General features: G+C 54.5%; 1 protein-coding gene across 2 annotated transcripts in view; it reads right to left on the bottom strand.

Moving 5' to 3' along the window:
• Nucleotides 1–13,357, bottom strand: part of ABR (ABR activator of RhoGEF and GTPase) — a 191,604-nt gene that overhangs the window by 92,990 nt on the left and 85,257 nt on the right. For both annotated transcript variants that reach the window (XM_043903297.1, XM_043903299.1), the window contains exon 2: nucleotides 8,728–8,912. In XM_043903297.1, the coding sequence (XP_043759232.1) occupies nucleotides 8,728–8,912 (185 nt within the window). The remainder of the gene's footprint in view (nucleotides 1–8,727; nucleotides 8,913–13,357) is intronic.

The following is a 13,357-nucleotide window of genomic DNA, read 5'->3' as shown; positions in this document are numbered from 1 at the left end:
CCCCATCTCCTTCTTCTCTACTTGTTCCTGGCCCTTCCTACTTCCTTGGCAGGAACTCAAGCCCACCCCTTTGTTTTCCAGAGCTCATCAGACCCTGGGCCAATGAGAACTGACCCCGGGGGCCAGTGCCATGGGTAGACACAGGGTCAGCATCCACCACAGATAGAATCAGGTTCATCATCTTCTTGATAATCAGCCTCCTCCCTCTGACTTCCCTTTTTCTGCTGTAGCAGAAGTCACTACAAACATCACATAGAGTTCAATCACATGAAGCAAATGTTGGATATAAGCCAGTACACGACACTGTTTATAAAAACAAAATAAAAAAAACTTCTCCTGGATTTTATACTGGAATCCTTGTTCTGCCTCTTACCAGTTGTGTGACCCTGGGCAAGTCATTCAAACTCTATAGGCCTCGGTTTCCTCATCTGTAAAACAGGGATAATTCTAACACCAACTCTAGGTTTGCTGAGGGTTTCCCAGGTGGCACGAGTGGTAAAGAACCCATCTGTCAATGGAGGAGACATAAGAGACGCAGTTTCGATCCCTGGGTCAGGAAGGTCCCCTGGAGGAGGGCATGGCAACCCACTCTAGTATTCCTGCCTGGAATATCCCATGGACAGAGGAGCCTGGTGGGCTACAGTCCATGGGGTCACACGGAGTCTGACACGACTGAGCGACTTGCATATTGCATAGCATATATGCTAGGTTTGCTGGGAGGACTAGTACACGTGGGGCAGTGTCTGGCATATGTCGAGTCCTTGGCAGGCACCTGCTATTCTCCCCTTCTTTGGCAGGGGTGGTGGGGTGTGGAGAGTGCAAGAAAGGGGAGCCCTAGCCCAATCCCAGCCTCACCTCCCACCTCTTCCAGTGAACCCAGTGCTCCGGCCCCACCAGACCATTCCCCCCTTCTCACACCTCCAGAGGCCTTCCCACATTCCAGAACTTAAACAGCCCCCTTTATCTAGAATGTCCTTCCTGACCAGTGCCCAGGCAGAACACTACCTACTTTCTGAGGCTGCCTCCTCCATGCTGCCTTCCTTGATTCCCCCACCTGAGGCCACATGGCTTCTTCCTTGAGATGCTATATTAATACATCTCTCAGGCCTTGAAATTGAGGAATTGTGTGCATGTATATGCATATGTGCGTGTGTATGGGGGGCGGGGGGAGGTGAGGGGCAATTCCTGTTTATCCCACAGCACCCAGAACAAGATCGTATAAAAGGTGTGCCCTGGTGGTTTAGTGGTTAGGACTCCGGGCTTTCACTGTCATGGCTTGGGTTCAAAACCTGGTCGGGGAACTGAGATCTTGTAAGCTGCAAGGTGCAGCCAAAAAAAAAAGGTAGGTGCTCAGAAAACACATAGTGAATAGAATTGACCTCAGGAGCTTTACAGGGCAAGATAAAAGGTCTCCCAAGAAGATAAATCAAGAGGTTCAGGTTGGGTGGATGGTACCTGAGGAAACTGGTCATCCACCGCGACACCCTCCAGAGGGGCCTCTGCCTCCCAGGCATGCCAGGGAGGGCGCTGAGCCACCTCTGCTAGGACTAGAGTGGGGGTGGGGGGCCCAAGGACAGCCAGAGCTGGGGACCCATGTTACCGAGTTCATATCCCGGGAGAGGTGTCCTCCTTGGGATGCAGACTGTGTTCTCACAGTTGCTGTGTCTCTTGGTCCTCTCAGCAGCCCTTCCAGATAGGAGGTATTTACACTTATTTACAGTTGCGGGGACTAGGACTCTACAGGCTGTTTCAAGTTACAGAGCCAGGAAGTACACTAAGGCTTGTCCTGGACAGCTGGCAGAGAACCACGGAGATGAGCAACCCCCACTCATCAGCTCTGGGACCTCAGCTGGATTGTGTCACCTCTCTGCGCCTCAGTTTTCACATCTGGAAAACGGGGCAGTCACAGTGCCGACCTCCCAACGGATGGTGAGGACTAAATGAGGCAGTATTTATAAAGTGCAACAACAGGGCCCAGCCTTCTGTAATGGCTATGCAAGTGTTTCTCTTCTTTCTGTCACACAGGCAGGAGGGTGGGAGGAATCTGTGTTGCCTTCCAGACAGAAGCAACCAGCTCATAACCCTGTCGGAGGAAAGTCCACAGGAGCGGTGGTCCCCAACCTTTTTGGTACCAGGGACCAGTTTCATGGAAGATAACTTTTCCATGGACTCAGGTCGGGGGAGATGGCTTGGGCATGATTCAGATACTTTACATTTATTATGCCCTTTATTCCAATTGTTATTACACTAGCTCTACCACAGGTTATCAGGTTATTAGATCCTGGAGGTTGGGGACCCCTGTACGAGAGCATCATCAGAGCATCATGGTGGAAAGAAAGCGCCAGCACCCACTAGTGGAGGAACCAGGTGCGTGAGTGCATGATGTGCTAGGTCACTCAACTGTCTGACTCTTTGTGACCCCACGGACTATAGCCCACCAGGCTCCTCTGTCCATGGGATTTTCCAGGCAAGAATCCTGGAGTGGGTTGCCATTTCCTTCTCCAGGGAATCTGCCCGACCCAGGGATCGAACCCGCATCTCCTGGTGGATTCTTTACCACTAGTGCCACCTGGGAAGCCGGGGGAACCAGGTGATGATGATGGAAAAGAGAGTCCGTGGGTAAGATCCAGCCTGCTGCAGGGATATTCCCTGCCCTTCTGTGCCCTGGTAGAGCCCAGAGCCCAGAGGCCATCCAGCCTCTGCCCCTTGGCAGCTCAACTATATGGCCAAACGTCTCAAAGTGAAGGCATTCTTGGGGCAATTTCACATCTGTTGGCCTCCCTACCCCACCCCCAAAGACTCCAGAGCTTCAAGGGCAGAGGATGGGTCTGGCTGGGCTCACTCTCCTATCCACCGTCCTGGGATCTGCAGGAGGTGAGCCGACCCTCACCGAATAGAGTCTGCTTTGGAAGCAGCCTTACTAGCGAGTGTGAAGCATGTTAATGAGCCATGATCTCAGCACACTGGCAGGGAGAGGGAGGCCCCAGACAGGCCGTGAGCGCTACAGGGTGCTCCAGGTTGGCCAGGTGTGGCAGACCAGGGAAGCCCAAGTCCCATCCAGATGTGGGGGGCGTGGGGCGGCGATGAGCCAGAGAGCCCAGGGAAGGCCAGCTGTGGAGGGGCTGAGGGCCACAGCCAAGGCACTGCGTCTCCCCACTTCCGATTTACATCCTCCTTGACTCGGATAAGCCAAGCAACTGCCTGAGCCATAGATCCCTCATCTATGAAATGGGGGCTCCTCCAGCAGCTGGAGGGCTGGGTGGCAATGCAGCCGGGCACCCGGCACGTAGCAGGGCCAGGCAGGCTCCTTCTCTTTGCAGCGGGGACCAAAGATCCAGAAAGGAGCCGTGAGGAGCAAGGCTGCTGAGGCAGGAGGTTGGTAACTTGAGGAGCAATGCCTGGTTTTATCTGCAGCTGGAAACCCCTGAGAGATGTAAACATCAGGGACAGCCCCAAAGCCTCCCAACCCAGGCCTCAAACACCGTCCAAAGGGAGCAGACTGGGAAGCCAGCTCAGAGGCTCCCAGCTCTCCACGTGGCTTCTCCTTTCACCTAGAAGGAAGCTCCTTGTCCTGCAACCTCAAATCCTGAACTACAAGCCTCCAAACAGACCAGGAAGGGAAGAGGGGGCAGCGATTCATCCCAGCTTTGTCCCCTGAGACTGCATCCACCTAACCTCCCGGCTCCCCGGCCATCCTGGTGCTGGTTGGTTGGTTCAATTCTACAACACTGGGTGAATACCCCTAGGCGGCCAGGAGTCACTGATAGGGTCCACAGAGATGATTTGGGATCAGAGCTCTTGATGTCACAGGGCAGACGTGCCCCTCAAGTAACTGTGCACACTCCCCAAACAGCAGAGGGCTCAGCCATGGGCTGGGAAAGCTTCACGGGGAGGTGGGGTCTGAGTGGACCCGGCAGCACTGCATAGACTCCAGCGTCAGAAAAACCCACATTTAGGGACTTCCTGGTGGTCCCGTGGTTACGACTGAGCTTCCAGTGCAGGGGGCTCAGATTTGATCCCTGGTCAGGGAACTAAGATCCCACATGCCATCATGGGCCAAAAATAAAAAAAGAGAAAGACCCAAGTTTAAGTACATCTTTGGCTCCTCTGGCTGGTCTTGGGCAATTATGTCACCTCTCTGATCTTCCATTTCCTCAGCAGTAAAAATGATGATCATTGCACCTACCACCTAGTGTTGTTGGGTTAGTTGCTCAGCCGTGTCCAACTCTTTGTGACCCCATGGACTGTACCCCTCCAGGCTCCTCTGTCCGTGGAATTCTCCAGGCAAGAATACTGCAGTGGGTTGCCATTCCCTTCTCCAGGGGATCGTCCTGACCCAGGGATCTGAACCTGGGTCTCTCACATTGCAGGCAGATTCTTTACCATCTGCGCCACCAGGGAAGCCCACATAGGGCTGTGGTGAGCCTTACACAAGACAACCCATGTAGAAGGCGCAGGGTAAGTAGCTGTGGGGTAGAGAGGGTGTTGGGGGAGGGGGAGGGATGAGAAGGATGACAATGGTGATTATCTCAATTCTCCCCCACCCATCTTTAAATTATCCTGCCCTCTGGAGCCTGAACCCGTCAATTCAACAGCTCGTGCAGTCCTAACACTTGCAGACTTTACAAAGCGCTCCACCTGGCACCACCTTATGGGAGCTTCCTGACAGCCGTGTGAGGTCAAGAGAAGGGAAATTCTCAGTATCTTCACTTTACAGATGAGCAAACTGGAGCTCAGAGAGGGTGAGTGACAGCCCTTAGGTCACACAGCTAGAAAGTGGTGGCACTGAAACAACACCCAGATCTTCTCTCCGCCTTGTGGCCCCTTTGCAGTGTGCCTCCCGAGAAGGGAATCAGAGGAGTCCATGGTTTACAGGGCGCCCGCTTTCCTGTAAGACCAGGGTCCTGGCTGAGAAACACTTAACCCCCTTGTCACCGAGAGCGAGCCCCGCCCCTCCCTCCCAGGGTGAAAGCCGGCCCTCTGCTGAACGGAGCCACCAGGGGGCGCTGTGCTCAGCCCGGGTTCGGGGAAAGAAACGCCGCCGGGCACTGGGCTGCACACTGGGGCACGTCTACGGCAGGAAGCAGAGTGAGGCTGCAGGGGCGGGCTGGGGGGGAGTGAGGAGCATGTGTCCTGCCGACACCAGAGACTCAGTTTCATCCGGGCTCCTGCACCTGCTAGGACAGACCCAACCCCAAAAAGGAGATTGCAAAAGCAGAGTGAGTCATTGTCCAGCAAACACTCATTAGACCGGGTCCTCACTCCTCTTGAGGCTAGTGAGGAGAGTCTTGTGGGCCGTCGTCACCAAGAACTGAGGACCCACAGCACACCAGGCCCAGTTCTACAAGCCTCACCGGGGCTATCTCAGTCCTCTCAACAACCCTTCAGGTATTTAGTCCTATTTAGACATGAGGAAACTGAGGGTCAGAGGGGTTATGACACTGGTTTAAGGTCCCACTGCTAGACAGCAGCACAAGTTCGTCTATCCAAAGCTCATGGCCCTGCCATTCTCTGAGCTGCTGGGAGAGTCAGACCATGAGGGCTGGTTTTATGAACCAAGCTGACAGGGCTACAGGTGCCCAAACATTTGGCTGAACATTATTCTGGGTGTGTCTGTGAGGGTGTTTCTGGGTGAGATTAACGCTTGAAACAGTTGACTGAATAAAGCAGTTTGCCCTCTCCAATGTGGATGGGCCTCACCTAATTCGTTGAGGGTCCAGATAGCCCAAAAGGGTGACATAAGGGAGAATTCACTTCAAGGTGGCTCAGTGGGAGAGAATCCGCCTGCCAATGCAGGAGATGCAGGTTCGATCCCTGGGTGGGGAAGATCTCTGGAGAGGAAATGGCAACCCACTCCAGTATTCTTGCCTGGAAAATTCCATGGACAGAGGAGTCTGGTGGGCTGCAGTCCATGGGTTTGCAAAGAGTCAGACATGACTGAGTGACTGCGCATGCGTGCACAAGGAAGAATTCACTCTCTGCCTGTCTTCTAGCTGGGACATAGGTTTTTTCCTGCCTTTGGACTCAATATGGACTAGAACTTCCACCATCAACTCTCCTGGACTTGGACTGTAACTAACTATTCCATCAGTTCACCTGGGCCTCCGGCTTGCTGGCTGCAGAACTTGGAACTTCTCAGCCTCCATGATCTAGTGAGCCAGTTCCTTTTAATACATCAATTCTTCTTCCTCTGTATCCTAAAGGTTCTGTTTCTCTGGAGAACTCTAATGCAAAGACTTGTTCCTTGGGCTTCCAGGAACAAGTCGGCTGCATGTTTGGCTGTGGAATGCCCAGCTGCCAGAGGCCCTATCTCTGAATGTCTAGAACAATCATCTGATTTGGTCCAAAAGTCCCCTTGTTCCCAACGCCCCAACAGGAAGCCTGGCAGGGAGGGGACCTGCCTGGCCAAATGAGCAGAGCCAAGCAGCAGAAACCTTGGCTTTCTCTCTCTTTCTTTTCTTTTCTTTTTTTTTTAATGCTGAAACAGTTCCTAAGTACTCAGGAAGAAGTGTGTCAACTCTCCAGCGCCCCATTATAAACAGCAATACTTTCTGTGTCCACTAGATGGGGCCAGTGGCACAGCAGAAAGGGCAGAAAGGCAACTCAGGAGAGAAGGTAGGCAGGCAGTGGGGTGCATGGGGCTGGAATCTTCAGTTGGGATCTCCAAGTTGGATTAATGCTCCCCAACCCTATCTTGTATCACTTCTAGCCAATGGTGCAAAAGTTAATCCTGGGGTTCCCAAGCACTTTGGTCAGTTTTCACTGTAGCATCTCTTGGATTTTAGTTCTCAAACCCAGTTTTTCTCTTGTGAGTCACCAAGCAAAGTGAGCAGTACTGTAGCAAAGGAAGTCCTTGCCCTGAAGCCCCAGGGCTCCAGGCAGGGGCATCTCCTTGTCACACCTGGGATCTGTTTCACTAGAGAAAGCACCTGAGTACCTTTCACCAGGGCATCTAAAAGCTGATGGACAAGCATTCCTGCAAGGTGGTCATGTGAAAAGGGAAGGAGACAAGACAGGAAGTAAGGAGGAAGGCAGAGAGGGGAAAGGAAATGGCTTTTCTCTCTCCAGCAAGAGGTTCTAATCTGGCCACAAGTTCTCAGCTCTCAGCCAGCATTCCTGGTGCTGGGTTGAGTCCTGCAGTGAATCTTTCTGTGCCTGCTCACAGGGGCAGTGCTGGACACTCCCCGGGATGTCTCTAAGCCCTGATGTGGTCAGAGACCTAAAGTGTCGGAAAGCAGGAGTTTTCAGCTTGCTTCCCCTGCTTGGAGTCAGTTCAGGTCCCAGAGCACCCTCTCCTCCATCAGTAACAAATCCGGCCCTGCAGGTCCGTGATGGCTGTCTCTCACCTGCCACCCTTCCTTAGAACCACAGGACAACATACCAGAATGCCGGCTGTGGGGGGCCTGAGCCTGACCAACACCCTTGCCCATCATCTCCTCCTCCCCCCTTCCCCCCGCCCGCCACCACCCCTTTCCAAACCTGTACTGCCTGGCAGCTGAGAAGCTCTGCCTAGGCCTCTGTTGCCATGGCAACAATGTGGCTTCCCCCAAATGGGAAGCTGGTTGCCAAGGCCCTTGTTGCCAAAGGCTATAACAGCCACCCTGGTGTGTGAAGAGGGGGTGAGAGCTCTCCGCAGGGGTGGAGGGTGGCCGAGGAGGTTGGGAGGAAGGGAAGCAGGGGTTTCTCAAGAAATGGTAGAGTCCAGGCAGCCTCCCGGCTGGGGCGAGGAGCACTGGGCCCTGAAGGAGATAAACAAGTATCTCCCGGCATCTCGGCAACTGCTCCTCAAAGGTATTAGAGGGAAGAAAGGGGACCCCCTACAAAACACAGCTGGACAGGCCCCCTACCAAGTAGGACCGAGCAATCTAAGCCCCCCTGGGCAGAAGAAGAAATGGTTTTGATTCTTCCCAATTTCAGAAGAACAGCCCCCAGGAACCCCTCTGTCTCACTTCTCTTGTGTATCAGACACGCGCACAAGCTGGGTCCAGACAGAGCTGGTCCCCGTGGCCATGAACAGCATTAACTACCAGGATTGCAAACCTCTACATGTCTTATCCCCGGGCCTGTCTCAGAGCCCATCCTCAGTACTGCTCGTGAAATGCTTCTCTCTGGAGCAGAGCTCTCACCAGTGGACAAGAGGGAAGGAGGACACCATGAGGGCTCATCTCCTTCCAGAGTCAGCAGAGGAGGGCTGGACGGGGCCGGGGTCCTCAGGGAATACTACAGAGGCTGCTCACCGCCCTGCACCCACAGCTGGCACCCAGGCCAGCTTCGGTTTGCTGAGCCGGCGTCTGTGCCCTTTACAGACTTTAGGTCCTGTATGCAGCCAGTGCCCGGCCCGGGCCCAGAGAGGACAGCCTGTTCCCTCCACGAGGCCCCATCCTGCTAGAGAGGAGCTCAGAGAGAAGGTTGAAAGAGGAGGTGAAGGGCCCAGGAGGCAGGGGGAAGCAGACGGCTGGTAGAGAGGCAGGGACATGTGCAGGGGTGGCACAGAGAGCAGCAGGTGGCAGCGGGAGGCGAGGGGTGATGGTGGAGGGCTAGTCTGAGCGCCCAGGACCAGAATGAGATGCCCAAGGGCACCAAGAATGGCCAGGCCCCAGTTTCCCAAGTCCAGCACCCCAGGAGCACCCCAGGCAGAGCCTGGCCCATGGCACCCATGCCTGCCTACCCCACCTCCCCTCAAAACCTCCTCTTCCCCAACCTGTAAGGAAAAGCAGGGGTACCTACCCCAGGTGCCAGCCCCTCGGGTGGGGTGGGGGAGATGCTGTCCCCGCCGCCCTGGCTCCGGGCGCTGAGCTGCGGCGACATGGTGGGCGACTCGTCGATGTACGGCATGGTCTCCGAGCCCTCCGGGGGCCCCTTCTGCTCCTCATTCCCCTCTGCGTCGTAGTCGTCCGCCCCGTAGCTGAAGTCTGAGACAAGGAACAAGAAAGGCCACTGAGAGTCCTCCACCAGGGCTGCCAGGGACTGGTAGCGCAGTGGGCGGCGGCGGCGGCCCCCGGCTGCCATGGCCCCGGCCCCACCATCCACGCCCGGCCTGGGCAGGACTGCGTGGCCCGGGGCGCCGGCAGGCACGGCGCGCTGCGGTTCAGGGGCCGCGGGGAGTCCAGGGGGGGCGGCTCCGTGGTTGCCACCCGCTTAATAACATGTCAGTCGCGTACTTCGAGCTGCTGTTTCCTTTGCCTCCTGCCTAATTCCAAGTCTAAAAATTAACAGTGGGAGCAGGAGGCAGGACGCTTCCAACTCTCCCCTCTGAGTCACCATTTTGCTTTTTATAGGGAGCAGGGAGGTGGGGGCGGGCCGAGCGATGTCACTTCCTGCGCCCCTCCTCCTTGGGGACCATTGTACACGGAGCCCCATCCCTGGCTGCTGGGGAGCAGGGCCGGGTTCCGGGGGGTGGGGGGCTGAGGAAGGGCCCCCGAGGGAGCCCTCGCCCCTCTGAACAAGGCTCCGCGCAGGTCGGAGCCCAAGGCTAGCAGAACGTGGGCGAGAAGGCAGCCGGGCCTGGCAGGGACCTGGGGGAACAGCAGAGTCCTCAAAAGCCGGCACTTATTTCTATAATTTCCACGGAGGCTTCCTTCGGAGAAGGAGGGCAGAGAAGGCCGTAGGGAAGTCAAGCTGCCATTAACCCTGCTGGCGCTGCCAGCGCCACTCGGAGGCCAGAGCCCACGCACAGACACACCCTCCCGCGGACAGCAGGCCGGGTCCATGGGGCAGCAGGGACAGGACAGCACCTCAAAAAGTCCTCCACCCGACTCCATCGGTGGGGGGGGGGGGTCTCACCTGCAGCGGCCTGCGGGACCCTGCTCCACCCCCACCCCTGGCGGGGTCTGTCCCATCACCCGCTCGGACATCGCCTCCTCCAGGGTGCCCTCCCTGGTGTCCCAGGCCGGAACTCCTACAGCGTGGGGCCTTCCAGCGCCCCTGGTGATCCTGCCCATCTGTCCCTGAACCCCTGGGGTGGGGACTGGGTGTCAGCCCTCGCCGAGGGCCCAGCACTCATGGCCGACATGCGGTGGGGCCTTGGGAACATGTGCAGAGGGTGACTGGGCAGAGGAATGCACTGTGCTGCTCGGGTCCAAGGCTTGAGCCAACTTCTCGGCGGGGGCCCTGGCTTCTGCGCGGTCACAACATGCCGGCCCCCGGGGCAGCCGGCAGCCTGAGAATGGTGTCAACGGGTCACCAGGGCGCCCGGCCACGGCCACACTCACTCCAATCTGGCCCTTTGGCAGCTGAGGCTGCCGCCCGCCCCGCCACGGCCTCACTGCACCTGTTCCTGCTGACTTCCTCTCCTGTGCCGTCGGCCCATTAAGCTGTCAGGGCCGTGAGCTATTATTATTTTTTTCCCCAGGACATGTGCACATGAAGAACCAGAGGGCCTAGCGACCCAGCTGCCAAGATATGTGTGCCCTGCACGCAGGAAATGGGACCCACTGATGGGGGCATGCAGGAATTCTGCTGTTTCCAGGGGCCGAGAAGGAGGAAGAAAAGCCACAGCATTCAGCCTGCCAGAGTCTGGCACTGTGAAGGGGCCTGGCTGTTTGGTGAGACCTACTCACTCTGGAGAAGCAGAAGGGAATGAAAGGCCACAGGCCCCCGTCTGTCCTCCAGGAGGCTCCAGGCTGCCCTGTTAGTGCCTGGAGTCAAGGTCAGGGGTGTGAGCTACGGTGAACCCTGCTCTGGCCAACAGTTCAGGCTCCAGCAGGCCGCCCTGATTCTTCTCTACGCTGGACCAATTCCCAGGGGTCACAGGACCAGGGCCTTCACTCTCAGGACATTTCCCCAGGGCAAGGGTAGAAGGGCCACAGGGAGGGTGGTGAGGCCGAACTCTACTGCACAGTCTGGAACTACCTGGGTCATGACAGGGTGGGAAGTTTGCTGCCAGCTTCCCCGATGTGTGCCCAATTCATCCTTATCAGAGAGGGGGCCGTGGACCACAGCTCAGCCCAGCCACGTCGGTGAAGCTGCTCTCACTACCCCCAGGTCACAGACAGAGTCTCTGAGTCTCAGAAAGCTTTGCGCAGAAAGGATCTCAACCCAAGTCTGTCTGTCTCCAAATGCCATCTTTCCCCTTCTGAATCTCATTACTTTCTAGAGGAATCTCTTTCCATCAGTACAAGGATTGGAGAAGAAGCCCTGCTTGTCAGGGGACGCTGACCAAAGAGGCGAGGGGAGAGTCCCAGCCACAGCAACGGGGATGCCCAGGGGTGGAAGAGAATGTCCGTAGAGCTCTCTGCAAATTCTCCTGGATACTGCCCCTTTCATTTCACACTCCAGGAGACCCCGACAGCCCAGAAAGCCAGCCAGAGACCCTGGAAACTCCTACCAGAAAAGAAGGACCTATAGAAAAGATAGAGACACCACCCCTTCGAGAAGGAAGGAGCCCTAGGAACTTGGAGGATGTAAATCTGCCAAGCACAGCCTTCAGTCTGCATAGGTCCTCAGGTAGGAAGGCTGAGTGGACATGGCTAGGCCACAAGGTGTCAAAAGAGGGAGAAGGGGATTTCCCTGGTAGTCCAATGGCTAAGACTCTGCACTCCCAATGCAGGGGGCCCAAGTTCCATCCCTGGTCAGGGAACTAGATCCCACATGCTGCAACTAAGAGTTCGCATGCCACAACTAAAGATCCTGCAAGCTGCAATGAAGATCAGAGATCCCGTGTGCCACCACTAAGATCTGGTGCAAAATAAATAAATACTGTAAAAAAGAGAGAGAGAGAGAAGGTAGAAGATGCTACTGACAGCCAATATCCATTTCCCCTCCTAGTATCAGAAATCTTACTATCTTTGGAGTGGCAATGTGCTCAGTGGCTGCTCTGCCTAGTGGTACAGGGTATGTGATGAAGTTCCGGCCGACGAGTATTAAGTGGATATGTGTAGAACTTTGAGGAAAGTTTCTGAGATTGTTTCAGCTAGAATGTATTTTTCCCCTCTCTCCATGCTTCCTCCTTCTGTTACCAGTTTGGAAAGCAGATAGGAAGGCTGGAGCTCCAGCAGCCATACTGAACCACGAGGTGACCTTGAGGATAAAAGCCAGTACTGAATATAGCTGAGCACAAAGCTAGGAGCCTAGGCCAGTGATGGCACAGTGAGCCAATATACCACCCCAGGACTGTCTATCTCTGGACTTCTTCTACTTGAGAGAAGAAACATGCCTGTTATTTAAGTCACTGTTATTTAGTTTTTATGTTATATGTAGTCAAACCTAATTATAACTGATCCAGATGGTTTTCCTTGACATTCTCTCTGGGTGCTTTTCCTACTGCCTTCACTGTTCCTTCTAGTATCCTTGGTAGAATCCTCTTTCTCTGTCCACCCCTTAAAAAATTCCTCTTCTTTTCTTTTTTTTTTTTTTTTTTTTGGCTGCACCTTTGGCTTGTGGGATCTTTGTTCCCCAACCAAAGATTGAATCCATGCCCCCTGCAGTGGAAGTGCGGAGTCCTAAACACTGGACCATCAGGGAATTCCCCCAAATTGTTATTCCTACACATCTTTACAGGCTTCCCTGATGGCTCAGTAGTAAAGAATCTGCCTGCCAACACAGGAGACATGGGTTTGATCCCTGGGTCAGGAAGATCCTCTGGAGAAGGAGGTGGCAACCCACTTCAGCATTCTTGACTGGGAAATCCCATGGACAGAGGAGCCTGGCAGGCAACAGTCCATGGTGTCCCAAAGAGTCAGACTCAACTTAGTGACTAAACCACACATCTTTATAATAGAATACTGTTCAGCAATAAAGGCTTCCCTGTGGCTCAGCTGGTAAAGAATCTGCCTGCAATGCAGGAGACCTGAGTTTGATCCCAGGGTTGGGAAGATCCCCTGGAGAAGGGAAAGGCTACCCACTCCAGTATTCTGGCCTGGAGAATTCCATGCGGTCGCAGAGAGTCAGACATGACTGAGCGACTTTCACTCAGCAATAAAAGGGACAAGCTACTGAGACACAAAAAAATGACTCTTTACAGGCATTATGCTAAGTGAAAGAAGCCAGATACAAAGGAACACATCTTGTATGGCTCCACTTACATGAAGTTCTAGAACAGACAAAACTAATTTATGCTTGAAAAAAAAAAAATGAAAATAACGGTTGCTTGTAGGGGTCAGGTGGGGACAGGAGTTGACTGGAAGGAGCACAGGGAATTTTCTAGGGAGATGGAAATGTATCTTGACAGGGATATGTGGGTATACAGTGATGCATTCATCGACTTCATCAAATAGTACACTTAAGATTTGTGTGTTTCACTAAATATTGAACTCTACTGATTGATTTGCATGTTAAGGTGTCAAAGTGAAACGTACCTAATGTTTGCAACTTACCCTGAAATACACACAAAACAAGATGCATTGATGATGTTCAAGAG

The sequence above is a fragment of the Cervus elaphus genome, chromosome 5 (assembly GCF_910594005.1).
Source record: "Cervus elaphus chromosome 5, mCerEla1.1, whole genome shotgun sequence".
Taxonomy (NCBI): Eukaryota; Metazoa; Chordata; class Mammalia; order Artiodactyla; family Cervidae; genus Cervus; species Cervus elaphus.
Note: the sequence above shows the minus strand (reverse complement) of the source record. Positions and strands in the feature narration are given on the sequence as shown.